Source organism: Cinclus cinclus, chromosome 11, assembly GCF_963662255.1.
Source record: "Cinclus cinclus chromosome 11, bCinCin1.1, whole genome shotgun sequence".
NCBI lineage: Eukaryota > Metazoa > Chordata > Aves > Passeriformes > Cinclidae > Cinclus > Cinclus cinclus.
The window spans coordinates 1,108,106-1,134,461 of NC_085056.1; the positions used below are offsets into that span (position 1 = coordinate 1,108,106).

The following is a 26,356-nucleotide window of genomic DNA, read 5'->3' on the forward strand; positions in this document are numbered from 1 at the left end:
CATGGTGAAACCAGAATTGAGAATTGCTCCAAGGGGGCACATCATGGGGTTTTTAAACTTCCTTTCACCTGGATTGCTTGGGTGTTCCATTTGAATATGAGTCATGTAATGCTGTAAGGTTGAAAAATGCTGCCCTTCTGTCCATTTTATCTGTTCTATTGAAGAGCCTAAGGTCAAACTGAAGTTTTAAGAGGGACAAAAACTCTTTGAGTCAATTTACTTTTTCTGCATTGAACTGCAGCTCTTAAAAACTCTAAATCCCTTAATTTGTCAATTTTGAACAGATCTGCCGTGCTGTCTTGCAGAGAATGCTGGCATGTAAGTATTGCTGTCATCTCAGCTTTGTGCAGCCACTGCTGTTTCCAAGACTTCTATTCCTTGTTCACTGCTGAATCCCTAAGGAGAAATCCTTTGCCTGGCTGCTTTGTCTGTGCTGTTGTGTATAATATTTATGTCACTGATTTTATTTGCCTCTGCTTTCTCTGTTGTTCTAAACTAACTCCAGACACTGCAGATAATTTCTTGCCTTTCTTGCTACTTTTTTCTTTGCTCCCAGCTGTAATATCCTGTAGATACCTCACCCCGTTTCCTGATTTTTTAACAGGTTTGCTTGGAAGCAGGTGGAGCACAGAGGTTAGGCCAGGATCAGCTTTGCTGCTTAGATTTATTTTTTCTGCCTAGTAAATGAAACTTTGAATTGACAGTGTTGAGCGATTTTGCTGACTCACCGTTTGGATTTGCTGGCTAATGTTTTCTGAAACCTCTATTTTTGTGCTGAGCAAAGACATCTAGTGTAGGTGTGTAGTCTTTAAACACCAGTGTTCATGAACTGCAATGTGCCTGCCCTGGCCTGAGCTGCCCTGGTGCCTCTGCTGAGGGCTCAACGCAGCAGTGCCTGATTTACCAGGAAATCCTGACGCACAAAGACTAAACACATTCACACGGGGGTTATTTTTGTCCTCTGGCACAGCTGATCCTCACGGGGAGATGCTGTGCCTGCTGTTGTCACGTTCTGTGTCCCACACCCCTGGCTGGTGTCACCTGACTGTGCAGCTCCTGTCACTCCTGTCTCCTTAGTGACTGCTTTCCCTGCTTTCCTTGCTGCACATTTCCTGCTGCAGAGGCTGCTGCTTTTTGTGCTGTAAGATGACCCCATCCCAGGCCATGGCAATTTCCCTCCATCCCTGTGGGCACTGCCAGCCCCATCCCTCCCAGGTCTCACAGGGAGCACTGTCTGTACACAGAAATGCCTCACGGACCTTGTGAGTCCTCCTAAAAAGGGAAAGCTGCTAGAGAAGTGCTTTATTATTTAATATGTATGAATCCCATCTCAGGTGGCCCTTTAGCAGTTGAAAACCAGCCCTTCTCAGCAGAGGAGTAGGGATTTTAGAGGAGGAGGAGCAGGCTGTTGGCAGGCAGACAGGAGTCTGCATCCTGCTCTTCATTTGCCCTTCCCGTTTGCGCAGCCTGCACTGCCACACTTGCAGTCTGTGTGCCTGCAAAATGCATTACATGAGGTTTATTTATAGAAGATATTTTATTAGTCCATACTTTTGGGTCACCTTTGAGGGGGTCTCACTTCATTGATCTTTGGAGAACATTAGGATTTTCAATGTAAAAGAGTTCCCTGTTACTGAAGACCTTCACAGGAGGAGAAGGACAGGCTGGGAGTAGCATGGGAGCAATGTAATGATCTGGCAGTGTTGAACTGCTGTTCCTGAAGATAAGCTGAGTTTATCTTCTTTGCTTTATTCTCCCCTACTTAACCTTAAAGTATTCCTCAGCAGGAGAAGAGAGTGTTGCTAAAGCTGTGGTGGCGTGTGAGGGACTCTGGTTCTCTGGTTCACTGCCCCTGCTCAGTAAATTTTCTTTCAGGGTTTTTTTCTTGGTGAAATGATTTAAATACACAAACCAAGCTCCTTTATCAGTTGAAAGAGGAGGGTTTTCAAGGCAGGGTGGCACAAAGCAGAAGTGCTGCTGCAGCAGACTGCAAAGCAAAGGGTTTCCCAGTCTGTGGGCTCAGAGTGGTGTGGGCTGATCGTCAAGACAACGGCGCTGAGCAAGCTGCCAACCTGTTTGATCTCTACCCGGTCGTTCTGGGGCAAAATGAGCTTTTTTAAAGGAATTCCTGCTATGCAAATGGAACATTACAAACTCAGCCCTGCTCTTTGTGGTTTGCAGGGTGGTTAATTCAGCTTGTGCAAATCCCTGCCTCCAGACAGGCTTCAAGATGCTCACGCTCACAGATGCATCAGGGTAGGGTTTGGAAATGAAATACTGATTTATATGCATTTTTAGACGGCTTCATTACTAGCATGTTCTTGGGAATGCTTTTAAATTGGTTCAAGGTCAGTGGTAATAGTTTCTGAGTCTCTGTGTCACTTTGGAGAAAATCTGGTAAGAATTTAGTGCTTCTGAATGGCTTCTCACATTTCTCCAGCAGGGTCACCTTTGTAAAGGGCCACAAATTGCTCATTCCTGTTAGTTCCCTTGTGGGGTTTGGTGTGATGGTTCTTTTCTCACTGGGTTTTTGTGTGTTTTGGGGTCCAGGGGTACTTGATGCTGTTGGTAAAGAGAAGCAGGAAGATGTTTCCATGGTGCGAGCTGTGAATTTCTGGTAAGAAACATTTCAAACTTACAGGAGGAGGTTTTTATCCACTGTTGCACTTCTTACTGAAATAGGAGGAATGTTGTGGGGTGTTTTTTACTTATTTACACTCCTCCCACCCCTCCCAGTGCTGCTTGTGCTTGGTATTCTCCTCTAATAAAATATGTGCTGACAAAAGTGCTTGTAAAAAAGGTAAGGGCCAGGTAGGAAAGTGGGTTCTGGAAGTGCTGGAGCCAACCCTGGACTTCCCTCTTGTCATACCAAAAATTCTCCATTAAGTTTTCTCACTGCTTCTGAGCAGAAACACCTGGAAGGTGAAGTAATTTCCAATTCCTGGTTCCAAATTTGTTTTATTTAACTGCTTTGTGCATATCACCTTCAGCCCCGTGCAGGGATACATCTTAGACTCACAAATCTGGTGGCTACATAGTGTTGAGTTATCGTTAGTTGTTTGGTTTTTTTAAATATATACCGAAAAGTATATATATTTGTGGCAATTTGAGAAGATTGATGTAGAATAAAAATCAGTTATTCACCCTAAGCTGCACCTGGTTGTTCCTATTTCATCAGCAGCTGGCTAATCATATTTAATCAGTACCTGGCTGATCACCTGGCTGACATTGTTTCTGGTATTTCCTTTTCCTCTGCAGGCTGAATGTCTTCAACATGTCACTTTATGGAAGTGTGGTTCATCCGGATTCCTTGAAGCAGTTTTTCAGGCACACCCTGACTGAGGTTCTCACCTACAACCCTGTGCTGAAAGGTGGGAATGGGCAGGGACAGGTCTCCAGGTGTCTCCAGGGGTGTCCAGAGCTCTGTCCCACACTGAATGGGGCCTAGTCTGGAGGACCCAGAGCAGGAGCAACCTCCAGGCTTCTCAGCTCTTTGGGGTCTGTATAAGCAGGGTGCCAAATCAGGCAAAAAAACGTCATCTGAGGGTCATAGTTCAGGACAAAATTTTGGGTAGGAAGTTTCTAATCCTAGGTCAGTAATTGCGAAGCTTGATGTTTTTAGGAAGAAATATGTTTGAGCTATGAAATCTCTGATAAAATCCCCATGAGCTGTGATCTGGAGCTGCTTGTCTGTTGTGTGGGAGAGCTGTGTCATTGCTGGCTCCCTCATGAAAGAGGTTAATGAGGGAAAAGCTGATTCCTTGCTGATTCTCTGTGTATGTGCCACATCAACCTACGCACGTGTGATCATAAAACCAGCACTGGGGTGACAGTGCCATAATGGAATGGCCCAGTCCCTGTGCCTCAGCCCATGTTCCAAAGCCAAATGGGAGACAGAATTCCACTGGGCAGTTTTTAATGGCTGCACAAGGGAAACTTAGGTGTTTTGGGTGTATTTTAAAACCTTCTGCTGAAGTTTTGTTTTTGTGGGTGCAGTGTCTGATGCCATACAGATGCAGAAGGAGTGGAGCTTTACCAGGACTTGTCCCCTGCTCACGGCTCTGTACCGCAAGGTACGTCTGCCTGGTGTCACTTAGAGAACTTCATTTTGTTGGGTTTATATCCACTGAAATACCTGAAATCAGATTATTGGAAATCAGTGCAACATTATCCCGGTTCAGAGTCCAAACCAATCGCCAGAAACTCAGGGAGGAGGAAGCATGAAGGAAAAGAACTACAGTGTTTTTTGCTAGTGCAAAGCTCTGAATGAGAGCAAAGATGCTGATTGGAGATATGAATGTTCACTGGTACAGAATATGACATGGGTTCTGAAAGAGTTGGAGTTTTTTTGTTTGCTGTAGCTGGTGCTGGTTCTAGTCCAGGCTGATATTTGGGCCTTGGAAGCTGATCCAAAAGCTGCAGGATAGCTTGAAAAAGTCACAGAAAAGCCTGTCAATCTTGCCTGTATGCCCCTTTCTTTGTGGCTGTATGTCCTAGCTGACAGGAATTGCAATCACTCCTCCAGCTGCTGGTGGCATTCGGTGTGAAGGAATCCATCTGCCAGCTGCAGCAAGTCCTGGAGACCCACGAGGTGAACTGGCAGCACGTCCTGTCCTGTGTGTCCACACTGGTGGTGTGCCAGGCTGAGGCTGAGCAGCTCTTCAAGGGTAGGTGGGCACAGCCAGCCTGGAATGTGCCCGTGCTGTTGGGCTGGGGAGCAGGGGATTCATCCACAGGGGCTGTCTGGAGTTCCTACATGGAAAAGAGCAGCAGCACATCTGCTTTTGCACTCAGGCTTTCCATGTCCAAGATAATGTGAATGCCAGGCCTCGTGCCTGCCACTTCTCAAGCTTTGTGTACAGCCCAGGGTGGTTGTTTGATAATTACCTTCATTATTAATTGGCGTAATGGTTACTCAACCTTAGTTCTAGCTCACCTTTGCTAGCAGAGCTTGTTTGTGAGAATTCCTTACTAATTATCCCACAGCTGGACTCCCTGCAGGGAATTCAAGTGTGTTGGACTGTTGAAAGTGCATAAAAAAGTAAAATCAGACCCCAGAGGTTCTCCAGGCTGGAATACATGTCCTGCCTTATGTTTTATCACAGATATTTGTCTTCATTTACTGCAGAAAGTACAGCACTGTTGTCAGGAGCAAAGTGTGAGGTTACTGTTTTATGTTCCTAGATCTACTGAGCCATCTCCTGCTAAAGGCCTTTGGGAATTATGACATGGAAAATATGATCACTGTGTTCCTGATCGCTCGTCAGGCTGCTCTGGAGGGCCCTGCTGTCTTCATGCCTTACTCTGAGTGGTTTAAGGTGGGACTAAGTGAGGCCTGACTGGTGAGCTTTGTTTTAATTGTGTGAGGCAACGTGTGCATAAGGAATGTTCTGCTGCATGGAGAAATCCTGTCTGCAACAAGGCTAACCAGGAATGAGAAAGGGGAAGAAAAAAAATAAACCTACAAGTGATTGTACTGATATTAGGAATGATTGCATATTTATTACTGCCTTTGTGTCTGCAAAGAATGAATTTATTTGGTTTTCCCTGGTTTTCCCTCCTTTAATCTTTTAAGTCCACCTCTCCTGTTGTAGTTATTTGCTAGGAATGCAGACATGTAATTCCTGTTATTATCATCATCTTGGATGGATTTCAGTATCTTGATAAGCAACACTGTTGTTATTGCATAAGTTGGGGGTTATGGCAGAGGAAGCATTCCTGTTTCCTGGAGGTTTGCATGCAGCTGTAATTACTGTGTTTGACCTTACAGGTAATTGGTTGTTCCTTTTAACTCTAAACAGGTGGGTATTTTAGGGATGCAAATCTCCATGTAAATTCAACCTGGAAATTCCTTTGTATGAGTTTGCAAATCTGAGCTCAGCTTTGGCTGATAGAGTGTTCAGGAGGTATCAGAAGGTAAACTGGTTGTGTTCTCTGTAGTCTCAGACTGGTTATTTTCCTTAGAATGCCCAGATAAACCTGTGTAGAAACCTGCAGATTTGTGGTTCCCTCATGAATCTCAATCTTTTGGTGCATCTCAAAGTTGCCTTGTTTAAGTGTTCTGATGACATCAAACTTCCACAGAGACTTGTGTAAGTCAGCATGATCCAAGGGAGCCCCTCTGCTCTGGAGCCAGGCTGGAAGAGCTGGGGGTGTTCACTGGAGAAGAGAAGGCTCCAGGGGGATCTTAAAGCCTCTTCCAGTGCCTAAAGGGGCTCAAGGAGAGCTGGAGAGGGACTGGGGACAAGGGATGGAGGGACAGGACACAGGGGATGGCTTCCCACTGCCAGAGGGCAGGGATAGATGGGATATTGGGAAATAATTGTTCCCTGAGAGAGTGAGGAGGGGCTGGGATGGAATTCCCAGAGCAGCTGTGGCTGCCCTGGATCCCTGGAGATGTCCAAGGTCAGGTTGGATAGGGCTTGGAGCCAGTGGAATGTGTGGCAGGGGACTGGATCTAGGTAGTCTTTAAGGTCCCACCCACCCAAACCATTCCATAATTCTATAAACTCTCTCTGGAGACTTTTCTCCAGGAGGATTCTCCTGGCAGAAATGGGATGTTTGGGGTTGGTGTGCTCAGTTGTGGCATGGCTTGGATGAGGATTCTCTCCACACTGAAAGTCTGTCTTGCCATTTTCACCTGTTTCAGGCTTCCTTTGGGAATGCTGGTGGCCAGCATGGGAGCAGTAAGAAATCCCTGGTCTTCCTGTTCGAGTTCCTGTCAGAGCTGGTGCCCTTTGAAACTGCACCATACCTGAAGGTGAGAAGGTCCTGGCAGAGAAGATTTTCAGGTCCAGAACTGCCCCAGAGTGACTGTCCTTGTGCCTTTGAATGTTGTTATAGTAATTGCATTTTTTCTGGTTCATTATTCAAGCCCTTTTCTTCCTGAAATAAGGAAGGACAATATTATTTTATTGATGGGAAGAATTTCTTTAATGGAATTAAGTTTAAGCACTTCACTGAATTTGTTTCTTAGTTGTTGGTAAAAATTATGTCAGTAGCCATGAAAATGATTGATCCTTAACCAAGCAATAATGCCTTCTTTGGGGAATATTTGAGGTGAGCATTAGTCAGAAATAATTAGTTAGAATTTTACCTGGATTTCCTGTAACAATGGCAGATCTTGTTGTGATTTTCACGTTTCAGGTGCACATCATGTACCCACCTTTTGTGCCCACCAGACACCGGTCCCTGCTCTTGGAGTACATCACTCTGGCTAAAACCCGTCTGGCCGACCTCAAGGTCAGGAAAGATTGTCTCTTTTGAGTAGAATTCTTGGTGGATCTGTCAAGCCCTGCTGTGTGTGACCACCTGCACCTCTGACCTCACACAGGTGGCCATAGAAGACATGGGGCTCTACGAAGACCTTTCTGCCACCGATGAGGCTGTGCAGGTACTGCTGCCCTGTCTCCCAGTTTTCTCATCAGCTTTTCTCTGGAAAAGCTCTGAGGTTATCAACCTCCCTGCCATTCCAAAGCTGAATGTGCTGCCAAGTCTCCAGCTTCAAGCCAGAGGGATTTAGTGGCCATAAATACAGGATCTCCCCAGTTTTCATAAAAATGGGAGTCACATTTTATAGGTATCTTGGAGCACTCCATCTCTGTGGTGTGGGGCTAAAGTGTGGATATTCAAAGGAAGCTTGGGGATGGAATCTACACTCTGCAGCTTCACACTGTGGTTCATGATACATTTTTTGGGTAACAACAGTAATTGATAAGGAAGTGTTTGGCTTTATTATTCCTTCCTATATTTTGATCAGAGGAAGAGTCCTCACATGATTGCATGAAATACAGGCTGGAGGCAGGGTATCTGAATATAATACAAGAAACCAAATCCTGTGATGAACTCATAGACGTAAGCAAAGATTTAATTTAATTTTTCCAAGTCTGATCTGGTTTTCAGTTGAGAAACTTGTTGTAGCTTGAGGTATCTTACAACTCAAGCAAGAGAAACCTGGGGTGTCAATGCCTCTGCCTGCAGGCACAGGCTGGAAGTGGAGATGATGTGTCTTAATTCCACATGTACAATTAAAATAGAATCACCATAAAGCAAATTCGGAACAGAAAAGGTAAGTTTATCATCACTGTCAATTTCTCACATCTTTGTCTCATTCCTGGTGTGAGGCAGCCCCAAGCCCAGGCACTCCGTGATGTTGAAAAGGCCCTTCAGATATTTGAAAACACAAGGAAGATCCCAACCTCTGTGATAGAAGCCAGGTACTGTGTGCTTTTCAGTTCCTTCTGGGTTTAGCATTAATAATAATAATAATAATAATAATAATAATAATAATAATAATAGTAATAATAACAACAACAACAATGATAATTGTAAAAGCCAGGTCTGAATCAAAATAAGGAAATGAGAAAAAGTGAGGATGTGAGCAAGGGAGATTTGGGGAAGTTCTTCCCACTTCCTGAAAAATCATCTTAACAGAGGACATTTGTGGGGAGAGTGAAAAGGCACATTGCCCTGTGCAAAAGAAGTCAAAACAAAAGAAATTTAAAACCACTGGCTCATCTGAACCTGGTTTGTCTGTGGTTATTCTTGTTACCATGAACATTTTGCATTTGCAGGAACCAAATTAACTCCTGAGGTGTGGAGATGGTACTTTGGACCTTTGGCATTGTTAATACTTTGCTCTGTTTATTTTCTCAGCATTTTCAGACGACCATATTACACTTCCTGGTTCCTTCCAGCTTTGCTCAGGCCCCGTGTGGTCAGTATTTGGCTTTTTCTCTGCCCCTCCCATTAGCTGTGTGTTTGTACACAGATAATTTGTCCCTCACCTGCCTTTTCCTCTCTTGCAGCTCCCTAAAACCCCAGATGGACGCATGGCTTTTATAGACTCCTTAAAGAGGTATTCAGTCATCCCAGTGTTGTTTTCTGTGCTGCTGGGCTTTATTTTTGGGACATTTGTTATCAGATTATCAGAGGCTTTGACACCTTGGTTACAACCAACCTCTTGGCAGGGCTTGGTGGCCCAGGTCTGTGGCTTGCAGGTTGTTTGTGGAGGAGCTTATCTGTGTAGTCCTCAGCTCTGTAATTAATCCTCTGACCACTGTGAAATCATTATTTAGGAGTCCCTCTGGCTCCAGGCCAGGTACATTTTTATGCAAATCTTGAAGGATACAGCTGAATATAAAATTTCTCAAGGAATATGAGCTCCCTTTTGGGAGGGGATAAGGGGGGGAGTAAAATATGAGGCTTAAATGTCTGTTAATGCTCAGGGGGCACCAGGTTGATGCCCCAGGAGGACAGAGCTCCTCTCAAGCTTGCCCTGCATGCATGTTTAAAAGTGCTTTTCTGCACTGTAGGAACAGCTTTAGTTTACATCCAGTAGTTCCTCTGTAACCTCTCATGAAGGAAGAATGTTTACAACACTGCCTGCAAATGAGGTGCTTGGCCCTGCCTTGTCATTCCAGTCTGGGTCTAAAATTAAAGGCTGTATCATTTAGTGAAATTGAAGTTGTAAGAGAAGCAGCTGAGTTCTGGGGAGCCCTGTGGGATGAAGCAGTGAGTGCCTGCCCTGCAGAGAGGAGGTCACACCTTGGGCTCAGCACGTTCACGTTTTATAGCTGTGAATGCTGCATCTCACAGCTCGCACTCTTTTGGGATCTTGGACATCAACTAGATATGAAATGGGCATTAAAACATTAATTAATAACATATACAGTGTTGGGTTTGTGTGTGCTACATGTGTGCAATGCTTGCTGAGAAAGCCTTGGGTAGAAAACTCTGCCCCTCATGTCAGATGATTAAAAAATGCTTCAGATGCTCTTTATGCTTCAGAGTCCCTCTAATTACATTTCATGGAAGGGCTGTTGTTTGTGCTTATTTAATAAAGCTGCAGTTTGTGGTTATGCAGGATAATAAATCTCTTCTTTTTCACAGAGCTGATAAAATACCTTCAAACCTGTACTCCACATACCTGCAAGCCTGTCATGCTATGAAAGAGAAGGTGTTACAAGGTAAAAAATACAGCATTTACTTATGGATCAATATGAAATGTTAATTTTCTACTGCTGCCCTCGTGAATTGAAAATTTTCAAAGATTTATGGCTGAATAGGTGTTTAATCCACGTGAGTGAGTGTTGTGTCCTTTGTGTTGTATTGAGGTGTCAAATTCTTACTCCTGCAATGACTTTTTCTGCCAGCCCTGCTTGGGTGGGATTTTTGCAGTCCCTGGGAGCCCTGTGCTGTGCTGAGGCTGCAGATGATGCCTGAGCTGGCTGAATTCCACCTCCAAGACCTTTCCATGAATCAGCGTTTGCAGCCTGAGCTGCTCAGCCCGGGCTGGGAATCTGCTGTGCTGGGAGCCTGCTGTGCTGATCCCTTGTGCAATGACACTTGTGCTGTCTGAACTGCTGGCATCCTCTTTAAAGAGGGGATTAGGGAGATCTGGGAGAGCAGGAGGGGCTGGGAAAGGGATTGCAGCTCCTGATTTATAGGGGTTGGAGTGGGAGGTGATTTCGGGTCCCATCACTGCAGCTTTACTGGGGCAGGGTTATGGATATTTAATGAGGGTATTTAATGAGTTCTGCTGTCTCTGTCAGCAAGTGTGTGTTTCAAACACACCTTCCAATGGTTTACACACAATGAAAAGGTCAGGCTGGGGAGCAGAGATGGTTCCCAGAGCATGCTGGGGATAAGTTACTGATCCATGCTCTGGCTCCATGGAGATAAATCTAGCCAAGTAGCCAAGCCCTGCTCGGGCCTTTTGGAGCTTTCTGGAGATGCTGTGGCTGAAGAGGAGTGGCAGAGCCATCCCCGGGCACCGCAGATGTGCAGCGGGATGGGATGGGATGGGATGGGATGGGATGGGATGGGATGGGATGGGATGGGATGGGATGGGATGGGATGGGATGGGATGGGATGGGATGGAGCCCCAGGATCCCAGCAGCTCCGTGGGGCTCCCTGCGCTGCCACTGACCTCTAGTGGCACTGCCCGGGCCCTGTGTCACCCTCCTGAGCAGCCTCAGCCATGTCCCCTCCTGTCCCCTGCACTCTAATCCTGTTCCCTGCCCCATCCCCAGGCTCTGCACACATCCAGGATTTAGGGCAGCCCCAAACCCCATTGTCAGTGCTCGCTCTGGCACACACACAGGTGACTCAGTGGGCTTCCAACAACTTATTTTACAGCGTGTTTACAACCAGTATTAATTTCAACCTTTGTTATTTGCTGTTTTTGCTCCTGGGTGGTTTATTCCTGGTCCCTGTACAAGAAGCTGTTCCTGTCTAACAAACTCTGAGGGGTTTTGGGGCTGTAGCAGTCACTGATGGCTTCTCTTTCTAGTGGTAAAAGGAATTTCCTTTTATTCCTTCTCTTAAACGAAAAGCCAGAGTAACTTGGGACATCTGGAGAAGCTGATGATGTATCCGTGCTGTAATGTCTGTCTCTGAATTCTGAGCCTGACTCCAGTCTTGAGGACAGCAAATGTTTCTGTGAGGGACAGAGCTAAAGGAAGTGGGAAGAAAACTCTGAAAACTGAAGTTTTTTGCCTCTCATCTTTAAAAACTCAATTCCTTTTTTGCAACTAGGCATAAACCATAAATTATTAATTCAATAGCACATTCTGAATGTGAAAACAAAACTCTCTGTGTGGCAGACTGACAGTTTGGGGTTTTGTTAGAGCTTCAGAGTAAATTCTGCTCTACAGAAAGTGCTCACAGAGACTGTTGAATGCATTTCCTCTCCTTCTTGTCTAGATGACTCCAAAACAGAGCCCAGCCATTCCAAAGAGCCTTTTGAGCAGCTGAAGGCTGAACTAGCTGAGCTCAGGACCCTGATTGTGGACCAGGCTCAGTGGGAAGGTAGGAGGGAGCTAATTCTCATTTACTGTCCCAAAAGCTGCCTGAATAAAGTGTGGCTGCTGGCCAAAAGGCACAGCAGGAGTTATTGCCACTGGTACCTGGAGCTGGTAATCCATCAAAGCTGATAATCCTTCCAGCTATGAATATGTACATTTTAATGTCTGATGTGTTCCTGTGCTTTATTTGGGGCTTTGTGATAATCACCCCAATCCCTGCTGCCTCACTCCTGGGGTTCACCTGGTTCCTTGGCCCCCTTTGGAAAACTTTTTCCTCCCTGGTGTGAAAACTCTTCCTGAGGTGTGTTGGTAATAATACTGGGAAAAAACAGTGCTGCTGATGCTGATCCACTGTGTCCCAGCCAACATTTTTTTGCTTATTAAAGCTTTTCCTAACATACTTTTGACTCTGACTGATTAAAGTTTGTATTTTGCTTGTTCTTGCTGCTGTGGGGGGCCGTAAATGTTTCATGTCCTGGTTCCCCTGTCCTTCTGTCCCCTCCCCGCAGATGTGGCAGCTCAGACTGCCCTGGTTTCAGACAAACTCCGAGGTGTCCTGGGTGACAGCAGTGAGGAAAATGAAGCTGCTGCTTTGAATTCCCCAATCCAAGTGGCTGTCCCTGCCCCCAGGCTGGCACCCTGCCACCAGAGCGTGAGTACCACCGGGTGGGGATGGGCAGGCAAAAATGCATCTGCACAGAAGGTGAGAAAGGCTGCTTTGTCTGCTGAGAGCAGCAAATACACTTCTCCTTTTGTCTCCCTTATCCTGCCCTGCACACACTGTTCCTGTGTTTTAACCACCTGGAAGTTGCTGGATGTGGAGGATGTGGAGATATTTTCTAGCAGAGCACTCATGTGATGAGCAAGGCTTTCCTCAACAGCCTCGTCTGGGTGTTTGTTGTGTGTTGGGATCATTCCTGGACTTAATTTTCCATCTTTCGTGGCAGTGGATCTGTACAATTTGTAGTAAACCTCATTAACCAATTTGTTTCCTTGTTTTAATGTCAGGAAATGTAATATCTACAAAGCTGAAAACTAGGTTTAGATATCCAGCTAACAAGCAGAAGTTAGCAGTGTGGGTTTTATTCCAGGTTTTTTCCTGGTGCTTTTTATTTCAGGTTGTTGATCTTCTGCTGACATCATTCTGCCAAACCCTACTAGCTGCTTCCTCTTTTAACCCTCCTGACAGGTAAGATGGGAGTCAAAGAGTAGGAGAACCAAAACTGGATGATAACCAGAATTCCAGCACTTTTGCAGGGCTGAGGAGGAAATTTGGGTGTTCATACCCCAATGCCAGACTGGCAGCTGCAGGTGAAGTGTCTGCACTCCAAGAATTAATGCACTCTGAGCTACACGAGTAGATAAAACATGTTTCTCCTCTGTTGTTACAGATCCCTTCAGCAAGGTGGCCCTCGGCTCTGCTTTGTGCTCTGTGGCAGGGATTGAACACCCCTCACAAACAGTGCCCGGGTGTTCCAGCCCAGCAGTGGGGGATGCCAGTGAAGCCAGTCCCTTTTGTCCTGGAATTCCTTCCCCCTGGCAAGGACTGGGGTCGGTTCTGGCCCGGCTGGGGAGCAGAGGCAGCACTGCCCTGCCCCTGGGAGCACTCCTTGATGTAGCAGAGCCTGTAAACATTATGGGGAACGTGTCAGTGGAAAATCACTTTGTTGGGCAACAACGCCGTGCTGAGGAGCTGGCTGGGATCCCAGCTGCCCTGGTGCCTTGGCAGCCAGGGCATCCTTCCCTCTCTGCCCTGCAGCTGATGAATCACTGTTAAAAACCCGACTGAAAAGTCCCTGTGGCAAACAAGAGTCCCAGGTGATGGTGTCTAAACACAACTCCCACTTGATCTCCTCTGAGAATGACTTTTTCTGTTATCTGGGTGGGAATATCCCTCCCTGCCCCTGCTTTACAGCAGGGCCTTGTTACAGCAATTCCTCCTTGCTTTGTTTTTTGATCCCATTTATTGCTCTGCCTCTGTTTGCCCTGTGCCCCAGGCAGCTCCTCCCATCCTTATTGTCACCTCAGAGGTCACTTTGGCCTTCTGAGATGACAAGTATTTGAGATGCCATCCATGTCTGTAGGGTTCTCTGCTCAGGTACCCCAGAATTGCCCCTTCCTTTGAGCCTGTGAATGGAATGATAATTGTGCTGTGTTTACAGACAAGCATGGAGCAGCTCCAGGGTGTTTAAGCATTTTTTAATTACATACTCCTGTGCTGGGGATAAATGTAATGAGCCTGTGGTTTCACCTTCTGCAGGCAGGGCCCGTGCCTCTCCTTGGTGGTGAAGATGATGTGTGGACACAGGAATCTCCTGCCTGCACTCCTGGGCAGGCTCTGCCAGCTTATTTATCATCAGGTCAGTTTTCCAGCCAGGAATCCCGTGGTGCTAAAGGCCATCCTCATCCATTTCCTGAGCTGGGGGCCATGGGCCTGTCTGGGCTGCACTGTGCAGGGACTTCACTGCCCTCCAGGCTTCCCAAAAAATACCCTGCTTTGGTCAAAGGCTATGAAGTTGCCCTCAGTAATGTGAGGAGAGTTTTTCCCCACAGAAATGCAACTTGTGGAAGGTTAATGCATTCTGAGACTTTTTATCAGAAGCTAAAATAGGCAAGTTTAGGAAAGAGACAAAAGAAAAATGGTAGAATGCTTCATTCCTAAGCTTCCATGTTGAATAATTCAGTAGTAAAAAATTTAAAATAAAATTAAGGTGCTCCTATCTGGGCTGCAGCAGTGCATGGTTTTGTTATTAATGAACTGATGGGTTTATTTCCTCTACCTTGTGATACTGTAAGGGTGAAAATAAGAGGCTGATAGACTAAATTAGCTGTCAGAGAAGCTAAGAAGCCTTGAGAATCCCAAAATCTGAATTTACAGTGAATTATTTCAAGTTGCTGTATTACAGAAACCTTCAGTTCTGCTGTGGGTTGTCTCTCATCTGCTCAATTTTGCTGCAGTACTGGTGACCAGAAACAGTGTTCTGCTCCGTCACCACGTCTGAGCTTTTTCCCTCAGAAAGGTGTTTTGGTACAAAATGTTATAATAATACAAATTATTACAGTATCAAAATAAAATATTAAAATGTTAGAAAGAATGTAATAACATTACAAATAAAATGTTGCACAATTACCAAAAATATCTTTCCTGCTCTTTACTTATTTTACCTCCCAGGGTCCTTCCCTCAGTGCTGCTCATATTTTAGGACTGGGAGCCTTTGTGATCCACTTAAGTGAATGCAGAGCTTTAATTCCTGGAGTGGAAGCCAATTTTGGGGGTTCTCAGGCTATTCCTGGAAAGGCCCTTTCTGTTTCAGAGTACTGGAGCTCCTTGCTTGTGTGTAGGACAGAAGAGTCATTTGCCTTCTGCTTGAGGTGAGATGGGGCTTCCACCCCCTCCCTGCTCCCCCAGATTTTTGGGATGCTGGGAAGGCTCCTGTGGAAGATTTCCAGAGTTTGTGGAAGTGGTTGAAGCAACCAGACAATGGAGTTCTTTCCTTTTCTCTCTCAGGTTTTGCACTGCAGCAGCAGCTTATCTGATGTGCAAGTTTTCATCCTGTTCACATGAAGATTTTTGTGCCTTGATTCCTCCTGGCCTGATTAAAAAGGTAAAAAGTTTTGCTGTAACTTATGAGAAAGTTCAGTCTCAGCCCAATTCTCTGCTGCAGGTCCCTGTGCAAATACCACTTAACACCAAGAAAACAGTGTAGAAATACATCTGTGTGCCCTCCCCTCTTAGCTCTTGGTGCCTGTGCTTGTTGAGCAGTTCCACACGAGCAGAGGTGGCTCTGGGGCTGCTTCTGTGACAGGATGTGGTGTTTTTATTCCAGCTGCAGTACCTTGTAGGATGTGGTGTTTTTATTCCAGCTGCAGTACCTTGTAGGATGTGGTGTTTTTATTCCAGCTGCAGTACCTTGTAGGATGTGGTGTTTTTATTCCAGCTGCAGTACCTTGTAGGATGTGGTGTTTTTATTCCAGCTGCAGTACCTTGTAGGATGTGGTGTTTTTATTCCAGCTGCAGTACCTTGTAGGATGTGGTGTTTTTATTCCAGCTGCAGTACCTTGTAGGATGTGGTGTTTTTATTCCAGCTGCAGTACCTCGTGCCACGGCTGAGCTTGGAAGCTCGGGGAGTCCTGTGTGAGGAGGCCAAAACTGCCCTGAGCTGGAGCTCCCTGTCCTGCCCCTCTCTGAACTACAGGAGAGCCAGCCTATGCTTGTGGAAACAAGCAGGCTTCCAAGAGCTTCTGAAGGAAAAGGCATTCCAGGTATAAATCTTTTCCATCACCCAAATTCACCCTCTAATTCTCACTTTTTTTAGATCTGCCCTTTGCAATTTCCTTATTGGTGATCAAAAGTTTCAGGTAAGAACTGAAATGCCTGAAAGGAAGAGCTAAATACCTGAAAAGTTGTCTGGAAGCTGGGTCATGTGGGCTGGGATGGGTGCTGGTGTTATTTGATGGGGATGATTAGGTAAAAAGAGAAAACCAGAGGTAAAACTTCAATGTCCTACTTCTTGGAAAAGCAGGAAGCTTGACAAGCTATAGAAGCTCAAGAACTGCAGAGCAATCACCCTGGCTCCCTGCTGTGCTCTCTGTGAAGTGATGGAGAGGCAAATAACTGGAAATCCTTGCTTTTCTGGTGCTTTGTCTAAATGCCAGTGTTTCCCTGAGCCACCTGTGCACCTTGGGTTTCCTGGCTCAGCCTCGCTCAAACCATCTCAGCTATTCCCTTTGTACCACCCTTGCAAAGTCTCTGATTTGAAAGACTCTCTTTTTTTCTTTAACCTACTTCCTCTAAAACCAGTTTGGCTTTGTGCAGAGAGTTTGTGGTGTTCCTAGAATGACTCCTTGTGCTTGGCTGGCTCAGTGTCCAGGGCTGGGAGAGCCCAGTGTTATAACCTGTCTTTGATGCTCACACAGCCTGTCTGACAGAGATGCTTGGCTCATTTTATCTTTATTTCTAATAACACACGTTCATCCTGGTATCTGTGCTTGGAGGTGATGAGTGTGTTTGGAAATGTCAAAGGGGTGGGTGTGTGTGAGACAGGCTTTATGGGATCTCCATGAATTTTTGAAAGCCACTGGGGTTTTAGCTTTATTTTTTTTAGAAGAGAAACAGCACAGGAACTTCCTTGAGTTGATGTCTCTTGTTTCATGTCTCTTAATCCACATGGGATTGTGTCTGGAGATGAAAGGAAAGGGGTTTTATGCTGGGCAGCAGGTGGCTGTTCTTCACAAATTGCTGTTCTTCCCTGCTCCTAAATCCTGGCTTTCCCAGCTATCTTTCAGAGAGTGGCTGCTGATGGAGCTGGAATTGTGCCCTGAAAAGGACATTCTCTCTGCTTCAGAGAGGTAAGGCCCAAGGGGCTCTGTTGGAAAGGGAATAGTCCAAGAGTCTCCCATCAAAATTAGAGAAAAGCACTGGAGATCAGGAAGTAAATAAACAGTGGCTGCAGGATACAAATGCCTGTTGCCTGCTGTGGTTTGTCCTAAGTTCAAGCACTGCTGGAATGAGGTGTGTGTGTGTGTGTGTGTTTTTATTTGAGGAAGGCCAGACTGGATGGGAGCAACCTGGCCTGGTGGAAGTCCCTGTCCATGGCAGGGTGTGGGACTGGATGGGCTTCAAGGTCATTTCCAACCCAAACCATCCCATGATTCTGTGAGGCTCACCCTGCACGTGCAGCCCTCCCAAAGCACTTGTCACAAACCCTCCCTGTTTCTGGAAGCTAGAGCTGGGTGGGGTCTGCTGGAGGACTTCTCATGTCTGTACTTACATGGTGCTTTTATCTGAGCACACATCACTCATCAGTCTCGATGTGTGACCTTCCATTTACATCAAGGGAAGGCACCATTCCAACAGATTTCCCATCTTCCCCCTTTTCCATACTGCAGACAGGATTTCCATTACTGGGCCATCCATCAGAGGTACCTTCCTGCACCTTCTGCTGCTGGTGGCTGTGATGGAGACGTGGAGAAGGCCTGTGGAGTCATCATCAATGCCATCCTGGATTCCTCACAGAGGTATTCTGTGCCATGACTTCCTTTTCTGGTGGCCCTGAGGCTGTGTACTCGGAGCTTGTCCCCTCTGTAGGGCTGGGGAAGCCATTCCCTTCTGGTCTGGCTGGAAGGGGGAGCTGGGAGGTGGCCCTGTGTGACTCACCAGTCTGTGCATAAGCATCTTGCTTTAGGTGGCAGAGGTCTGGGGCTGCAGCCACTGAGAGGCCCTCGTCTGGCTGTCTTGTTAAAGTTGACTTTGTACTCAGCTTTGTGTGGCCAGACAAACACCAATGCCCCGGGGGAGTGGCTGGAGCTGGAAAATGAGGAAGGAAGTTAGAGGAGAGCTTCATCTCAGCTACAGCTTATTTAAAGCACAATGTTTGAGCTCTGTGTTCATCTGGAGCATCTGACTGTGTTTGAACTGTGCTTTCCCCTGGGCTAGCAGGGTGAGTTACCTCTTGTGTCCCCTAATTTCAGGCTGGACCTGGGTGGCTGTGGCCACTCGAAGATGTCGGTCAGCCCTGAGATTCTCTGCAGGCTGCAGGTGATTTCAGACTGTGGGGTGGATGTTTAGTCCTTGAACTTGACCAAAGTATTCCCTCATTCTTCACTGTTGGTGAGGCTCCATTCAGATCTCACGTGTGAGCTGAGCTGTGGGGATTGAGAGAGGTTTCTCTTGTTGAGCTCTGGTTGCTTCAGAGAAACAAAGAGGGTTTGAGAGCAGGCTGGTGTGTGACCCTCACTTGTTTCCTCATCACTGTGTTCAGGAGCTGGTGCTGGAGCTGAGGTGCAGGCCAAAGCTGCTTCCTGGCTGCTCAGCTGCCCCGAGACATTTCCTGTTTGAGATTCTCCAGGGAAGACTGACAGGCAGCCAGCATGGATCTGCTCTAGGAGAGCAGCTGTGGAGGCAGCAGGAGCTGCTGTTGCACAGAAGGTAAGTGCAGGCCTGAGCAGCTGGGAATGCTTCCAGCAGCACTGCTGCTCAGGGCAGGCTGGTGTGTGCAGTGTCCTCCCCTCTGATTCCTCAGCAAGTGACACTGCATGTCATGGGGACAGCTGTGCAAGGGATACTTATTTCCTGGCACCCACTGGAATTAGCTGTGTTTCCATGTGCCCTCTTGGGCTACCAGTCACCCCTGCCAGGCTGGATGTCACACATCTTCATGTTGAGGCTGGTTCTCTCCCTGACAGTAATCTCTATTTTCATTCTCCCCTGCCTAAGGATTCTGGTCGGGCTCCCTGCATCCACCCTGATCACCACGTGTTGGAAAGGGAACAGAACAGTCTTGGACTGTGACAACTTCTTTTGTTTTGTGAACTCTGAGCTGGTAGGTGTTGTAAGCCAAATGGTGATTTCTCATTGGTAAAAGCTCTAGGTAAAGACCTTAAATTTGAATTTAGGGAAGGAGGTTGCATCCAAACTACCCAGAAAATCTGTGGCTGCCCCATCCCTGGAAGTGTTCAAGGCCAGGTTGGAACAACCTGGTTTATGGAAGGTGTTCCTGCCCATGGTCCCTTCCAACCCAAATCATTCCATGATTCTGTGGCTTTTGTGTTCATTCATTTGGAATTGTGGTGGCATTTGGCACTATTAAGAGTAAATCCTTGTGAGTCGCTTTGGTGAAGTGAGTTCCAGACAAACCTCCAGCATTTCCATGGAGGCCTGGCAGGGGCTGAACATGAGCCCTTCTCCAGTCCCTCTGCCATGCAGGGCCTTGAACTGTTTTTCTGTAGAGTGAGATCTTCCTCATCCTCCTGAGAAACATCCAGGGACATCCCTGCAGCTTTCTGGGAGAAGGTTATTTGACTTGTAGGTCCCACAGGACACTGCTTTGTGTTCCATGGAGAGCTGATTCCTATTTATTCATCCATCCTGACTGGCCTTCCCATGCCCTTCTGTGTGTCATATTAGGCACAGCCAGAAACCTCTGTTTACCTCAAGGCTGTTAATCCATCTGCTGCTGCCATCCTGGACTCGTGGGTGCTGGGGCTGTGCAGCTCAGGTCCGTGGGAGTGCCTTATGTAGAAACCACATTGCTGCATCTGAGCTGATGTTGAGCATTCACAGGATGGTTCTGTGCTGTCATTGTGCCAGACACCCAAAATGCTCTTAGGAAATCGTTTTCCAAAGGGAAGAAATGATGATTTTGTTTCCCTCTCCATGTCTTCCTGCAGAAGAACGTCTGTTCCAGAGGGTATGCACTCTCCTATGACATCACAGCTCACTTCTTCAGGGTAATGCTGCTTTTGTCCTTCTGCCTCACTGGCCTTCTCAGAGCTCTCCTCCTGCCACACGAGGTGTCCCCTTTGTACTCTCCTTTTGAGAACTCTTGATGTAATTCCACGAAGAGCAGTAACCAGAAAAATGAGGGGCAGCAGTAGGAAGAAGTAGTGGGGGAGCTGAATTTTAATACAATGCAGCAAACCTGATGGGGGAAGGAGCTGTTGGTAGATGTTTCTTTTGCTGAGCTGTGCTGACCCCTACAGTTATCTCCAATTAGTTTACACATGCTCAGCGAGGGACTTGGAGCAGCAGAAATGGATGTGTGGAGCCATCCTGTCATTTGTCCTTTTCCAGGGGCTGCTGAGTGCCAGCCTGGGCTGTGAGGATGCAGCAGAAGGGGTCAACGAGGCTCTGACCACGTGTCAAACCAAGTGCCCCGTGGTGCTCCTCTCTGCAGCGGTGACTGATCTCATTTTGGTTCTCTGATTTTGGGAGAAATCCAGCATCAGCTCAGAGAGCTTGTGTTAAAAACTATCTGAGTTTTAACATTCAACAGAAACTCTTAAAGCTTTGGGAAATGTGCAGGGTGTTTTTGAGCTCTTGGTATCACTGATCCCAGCTCTGGGCTCCTTGGGGTGTTGCCACAGGGGCTGTGTCAGAATGGGGAGCTGGGAGGTTTGTCCTGGTCTCTGATGCAGTATGAGGGCTGGCTGTTACATCACAGGCAACCAAAATGCCCAGAAATCCTAGGTTTTATTCTCTCTCCTATGTGTAACTCCTTGTGTGCAGTTTTACACATGAGTTTTTTTACACAGGCACATGTTTTGGTGCACGTGTTGAGCGTGGCCATCACCTCTGTGGAACAGTTCTTTCATTCTGACTGGTCCTGTCAGAGGAGTCCCAGGGCACCCTGGTGTGAGAGCATGGTCACAAGTGACTCTCTGCATTTCCAGGATGTGAAATTTCTTGCATTTCTGATGTGTGCATGTACAAATTGGGCTTTTTCACTCAGGAGAGGGGAAAAACCCCTTTCTCCAAGTACCTGGCTTGGAGACTGCAACCAGCCACCAAGCACCCCACCACTAATGCTGCTCCTCTCCACCTTTGTCCCCAGCTTTGGTGGCCAAGGCTGGAGCCAGTACTTTGCTGTCAGTGGAAGAGACTCTTTGGGGCTCCACTTGCAGAAGAACTGGACAGACTGAGGGGCTGGCATGGCTCAAGTACCAGGTGTGTGTGAGGGATGGAGTGGGGAGCTGCTGTCCTGGAGGATGGAATGCTCACGTCTGCTGAGGCTTGCAGGACAGCTCTAGACAGACTCCTCTGTAGGGCTTAAACTCAAAATGGGTCATGATAATAATTTAGTCTGGCCCTGTGTGTAATATGGGTCAGAGTGCTTCCCCATAAGGAAAAGGGAATCTCTGCAGAGGAGGCTGGAAGGCAGAGTCCTGGTTAGACAAAGCCTTAGCACGATGTTCAGTCATTACTGGGAGCTGCCACACCCTTTGCTCCCTGGATTTGGGGAATCTGGGCTCCTGAAGCTGCTCACTGGCTGCTTGCTTCCTTATTTACCTCTCCTTACACTGTCTGTCAGTGCCCTGCTGATTAAATTCTCCAGAAGCTGGGAATTTATGTAAGAATCTCCTTGCTGGTTATGGCAGGTGATAATCACATGCTTCTGTAGTACAGAGTTGCTGCCTGTCCAACTGCTGATAAAAGACATTTGAGAATGCTTCTGTCTGCTTCTAGACTTTGGCTTTTTTTACAGCTGTCTCCATGTAGCATCCAACTACAGAGAAAACAAAATGGAGAGAATGATTTATTTTCTTGTCCCAGTCACAAACTTGCACCTTTGCCCAAGTCCCAGTTTCCTCCTCATTCGCAGCAGTACTTTCTCCCCTTTTTTATGTCCAAACCCATGACATGTTTGTTCTGTTTCCCAGGTTCCTTTGTCCAGGAGAAGTTTTCCCTCTCTGTGACCCCCCTTGGCTCTTAGCTGCCTTCCTCCATGGTGCCATCCTGCAGCAGTCACCACGAGGACGAGAGAGAGAGGCACTTGAGAGGCTGGGGACTGATGCAGAGCAGGCAAGGCTGGCTGCATTTTGTGTGTCTGCTCTTCCCTACACTTGAAAACCAGAAATAGGAGGTCTTTAACTGAGAGAAATTGTCCTGAGATAGTACTGCATCCCTGGTGATCCCTGTTGGGAAATCTTGCTGATGGATAGTTGATAAAAGATGGCTGTAAATTGCCAGTTGCTGAATTCTTATCCTGAAGGTAAAGTTGTTTCAAGCTTAAACTTTTACCTCAGACTCTGGCTTCTGTGAAGTCTGGGAGGGCTGTTCAACAGCTGCTTTATAAACTGAAGCTGGAGAGAGCCCTGCAGAGACAGAGAGCTCGATCTGTGACGTGCCAAGATTCCCTCTCCCTCCAACAGCAGCAGTCCTTGTGGATTTTAGCTTGGGCAACTTGGCTGGAAAGTTAAGGAGATGCAGGAAGTTTGTGAGACAGCAGTACAGGCATTTTAAGGGCTCTGGGAAGTTGTGCTGGGATTCCCAGAGACAGATTTCCTGAGGGTTTTCTGAAGTCTGGTCCAGGAAATGGCTCTGCCTGTCACCTCAGTGCAAGGGGAATTCTCTGGAGGGCTCTGCTGAGGAAGCTGGGCTGCTGCCCAGCAGTTCTGGCTGTTGATTTTCCAGGGAAAAGCCAGGGTCAGAGTTCAGCATGGGGAGTGTCCCTGTGCCAGAGGCTCACAGGTGACAGTGCTGAAGTAGACCCTGGGCCTCATGTTTATTCTGGAGGTTTTATTGCAGCTCCTCTTCCTCTGGGATTGACTCCTCCACTGTTTGTACTGGTCTGGAGCCAGAAGCTGCCAGTCATAACCTGGTGTCACTGAGTACACTTGGCACAACTGCAGCTTTCACCTCAAAATTCCTGGAGAGTGCCAGGGGGAGTGGGAACTGTGGGAGGGCTGGGGATAACTGGGGTCCCAGCAGGTGAAACTCTGTGGTTCATCGAGGTCCAGTCTGGGAATGTACCTGGTGAAATGTTTATATTCCCTGACTGGAAAGGCCAAGTTCCAAGTCACCACTACAGGCACAACTAACAGGCAGCCTCTTTTCCTTGCAGCTCCTTGTTGCTCTGCTGTTCTTCTCACTCCTGGATGTCATCTCAGCCAGAATAGCACCAAAGGTGAGTTCAGCCCTGGGGGAATTCTCATGACATTGAATGTGTCTGATCAGCTTGGTTTGCTGCCCAAAAATGCTTTGTAGCAGCACTAGGAAGGCTGAGAGCTTGTTCTGCCAGGAGGAAGGGATCAGCAACACCCCAGACAAGCCTGCTGAAAGCCCTTCTGTTCCCATCAGATTAAACCTGTGTTTTCCTCTCACTGACATTATCTCCCCTTTCACTACTTTTATTTCTCCTCCTGGATGATTTACTATTTTCAATTTCCTGTTCAGACTTCACACCTCACAGGTAGTGCAGGAACCTCATATCTCACTCAGCTCTTGTGTAGCTTCTCACATCTGTCAGATGTTTTTCCTGGGGCTGGAATGTGGGACTCCACAGGAGAAGGGCTGTCCTGGAAGAAGGAACATTAGTTTCCAAATGGTTTAATGCTACTTAGTGAAGGAGCAAAGATGACAGGCTGCTTCCAGCAGCTGCCTGCCCTGAGCATCCTGCTGCCTGTGAAGGCTTGTTTCTGTCCCTTTGCTGTCACCTCAGCTTTGAAGTTCAGCCATATGGGGAGTCACCTCACAGACAGGATCAGAGATCAGATTCAAGGCAAAAATAACCATTTGGTCTCAGTCTGCCTGTGGGAGATTCTGGGGGAAGAGCCAGGGAGGAGAGAAACATCTTGAGCACACAGAGCTGGGAGCTTAATCCATGTGAAATGAGTAATGAAAAAAGAAACCCCACAATAATCCCAAGACATATTGTCACTAGAAAGGTTAGAGAGGACAGAAGCTGCTCCAATGGGGTGGGTGCAGGATATGCAGTGGTCTGTAGGTTAATCCAGGTTGGATGGGGCTTGGAGCCGCCTGTTCTAGTGGAAGGTGTCCTTGCTCATGACAGAGGGTTGGAATTGGATGATATTTAAGGTCCCTTCCAACCCCAGCCATTCCATGATGCAGCTTTCTCCTCTCTCAGTGCTGGTCTGGTTTGGTGAGGAAGACACTGCCTGGCTCTGGTGCCTGACTTCCTTGGGGAAATCCAGGCTGCCAGGTGAGGGGAAAGACTTGAGATAAATTCGTAAGGTCCTTTAGCAGAGCACTTCATGTGCAGTCTCTTGTGGGGGTTCCTTTCTGCTTTAATGCAACTGCAGTCCAAGAAAAATGAGACCTCTCCTTTGTGACACCCAGGAAGGAGTGGATTTTCAGACATCTCTGGAATGGTCCCTGAAGATCCTCCAGTGCCTGGAAGAGAGGGGCACATCCTGGCCACTTCTCTTCCATTCAGCAGAGAGAGGTGAGTCCTGTCCCCAAAGGGTGGAAGGACAGGTGACCCATCCCTTGGGTTGGAGTGTCCCTGTGAGAAGGGGCTGCTGGGCCTTTGGGAAACAGCACAAAAACCACTTGTGTGAAAGCTGAGAACATCCTGCTTCTATCCTAGAGTATGGCAGACCAAGTGATGATCAGGAATGACTGAGCTCATGTTGTTCCTGCTGGTAGAGAAAGCCTGAGGGGACAACTTCCTTCTCTTGTTGGTCTCCACCCCCAAGCACCCATATTTATTGTGACCTGGAAGGAAACTAAAGCCCCTGTGCTGCTCCAGGAGTATGAAAGGTGACCTGAGGCCCTCTGCAGGTGCTCAGTGCTGCTCCCTGTCCTTGCAGATCCTGGGAAGTGCCATGTCCTGCGCAGCGCAGCCTCGGACCGGCACACTCGGCTCCTGCCCCTGGCATTCTACAGGTACCATCCTGCTGGGCTGGGCAGGGGACTGAGGGGGGATGTGGGTGATGGTTGGCATCCACAGCAGCTGGCATGTAGGTAACAGCACTGCTGGTCTGTTAGTGAGCACCTCTTGCCTGAGCTGTGCAGGACAGAAAACCTCATCAGGGCACGATGCTGTTTGAGGAGCCCTGTGCCTTTCGCTGAAGAACTTTGCCAGAAATGTCCCTTCAGCCTTGTGCTCCAAACACACGCGTTTGGGGCTTTGCTTCCTGGGGTGGCCCTGCACACAATGGGACTCCAATCAGAGCAGCAGCTGTGTTTGCCTTGTGCCTGTGTGTCCCATCAACCCAGAGCTAACAGAGCCCACGTGTGACCCCCCTCCAGCCTCATCCCCTGCTTCCACCGGGAGCTGCTCCAGCGGGAGCCCACCTTCCTCAGAGTGGCACTCCAGATGTACATCCAGCTGCTCCAGCTCTTTGTGGAAGGGGAAGTCCTGCCACAGTCTGATCAAGACCCCACAGAGCAGGTAAGCAAAGCCTGGACGTTTTTTTCTCCTATCATAGGCTCCCAGAATGGTTTGGGTTGGAAATGACCTTAAACCTCATTCTGTTCCACCCCCTCCCATTATCCTAGCTTGCTCCAAGCCCCATCCAACCTGGCCTTGGACACTTCCAGGCATGGGGCAGCCACAGCTTCTCTGGGCAACCTGTGCCAGGGCCTCACTGCCTTCACAGTGAAAAAATTCTTCCTAATATCCAGTCTAAATCTACCCCTCTCCAGCTTAAAACCTCTTGTAACTGATCCTATTCTTTAGCTCTTCCTCTGCAGCAGCACTCGTAGCATCTCTCTTGTTCCCACCTGGCCGTGCAGGGAGCTTTTTCTCATCCCCTGAGGCCAGGGCTGCTCCCAAACCCCCTACACCCCCCTGCCTCAGGTGTGGGGTGTTGCTCCTGCTTCTCTTCTGAAGCAGGGACTGGGCTGAGGGTGATGTTTTGCCTCCATGGCCGTGTCTCTCCCTGTCGTGCAGCATCCCCTGGAGCTGATCTCTGCAGCCCGGCAGTTCCTGCTGGGAGCCATCCCCCACTGCCCTGCCCAGAGCTTTGGGGACATAGAGCCGGTACGTGCAGGTGTTCTCCCTTCTCTCCGTGTGAGGGCTGGGAGTGCTGCTGCAGCTCCCTCGGGCACTGATCGTGTACCTGTGCCGTGCCCCGTGCTTCCATAACTCACCTGGGGATGCTCTGTGCTTCCATAACTCACCTGGGAGCAGGGGGACACCTGGTGCTCAGCCGGTGCCATGCTCATCCTCCACCATTCCCAGCACATCCGACCCTGCCCTCGTGTGGCCGTTCCCGCCCGGTCTGAGGGAACTGTCAGGCACAGCCAGAGGGGCGCATGAGTAGAAGTTTCCCCCTCCTCTGCTTGTGCTTGGCTGAGAAGGCAG

General features: G+C 47.7%; 1 protein-coding gene across 2 annotated transcripts in view; it reads left to right on the top strand.

Moving 5' to 3' along the window:
* FANCA (FA complementation group A) overlaps positions 1-26,356 on the top strand; it is a 32,184-nt gene that overhangs the window by 5,613 nt on the left and 215 nt on the right. For both annotated transcript variants that reach the window (XM_062500248.1, XM_062500249.1), the window contains exons 9-42: positions 285-318; positions 2,551-2,617; positions 3,259-3,371; positions 3,997-4,073; positions 4,526-4,667; positions 5,185-5,318; positions 6,650-6,760; positions 7,147-7,242; positions 7,334-7,393; positions 8,128-8,216; positions 8,656-8,716; positions 8,808-8,857; positions 9,892-9,968; positions 11,707-11,811; positions 12,317-12,459; positions 12,926-12,996; positions 14,068-14,167; positions 14,980-15,179; positions 15,316-15,412; positions 15,894-16,070; positions 17,083-17,156; positions 17,697-17,825; positions 18,279-18,345; positions 18,569-18,735; positions 19,024-19,129; positions 19,977-20,036; positions 20,380-20,484; positions 21,140-21,252; positions 21,966-22,107; positions 23,150-23,212; positions 24,385-24,490; positions 24,858-24,933; positions 25,300-25,441; positions 25,943-26,032. In XM_062500248.1, coding sequence (XP_062356232.1) covers positions 285-318; positions 2,551-2,617; positions 3,259-3,371; positions 3,997-4,073; positions 4,526-4,667; positions 5,185-5,318; positions 6,650-6,760; positions 7,147-7,242; positions 7,334-7,393; positions 8,128-8,216; positions 8,656-8,716; positions 8,808-8,857; positions 9,892-9,968; positions 11,707-11,811; positions 12,317-12,459; positions 12,926-12,996; positions 14,068-14,167; positions 14,980-15,179; positions 15,316-15,412; positions 15,894-16,070; positions 17,083-17,156; positions 17,697-17,825; positions 18,279-18,345; positions 18,569-18,735; positions 19,024-19,129; positions 19,977-20,036; positions 20,380-20,484; positions 21,140-21,252; positions 21,966-22,107; positions 23,150-23,212; positions 24,385-24,490; positions 24,858-24,933; positions 25,300-25,441; positions 25,943-26,032 — 3,444 coding nt within the window. The remainder of the gene's footprint in view (positions 1-284; positions 319-2,550; positions 2,618-3,258; positions 3,372-3,996; positions 4,074-4,525; positions 4,668-5,184; positions 5,319-6,649; positions 6,761-7,146; positions 7,243-7,333; positions 7,394-8,127; positions 8,217-8,655; positions 8,717-8,807; positions 8,858-9,891; positions 9,969-11,706; positions 11,812-12,316; positions 12,460-12,925; positions 12,997-14,067; positions 14,168-14,979; positions 15,180-15,315; positions 15,413-15,893; positions 16,071-17,082; positions 17,157-17,696; positions 17,826-18,278; positions 18,346-18,568; positions 18,736-19,023; positions 19,130-19,976; positions 20,037-20,379; positions 20,485-21,139; positions 21,253-21,965; positions 22,108-23,149; positions 23,213-24,384; positions 24,491-24,857; positions 24,934-25,299; positions 25,442-25,942; positions 26,033-26,356) is intronic.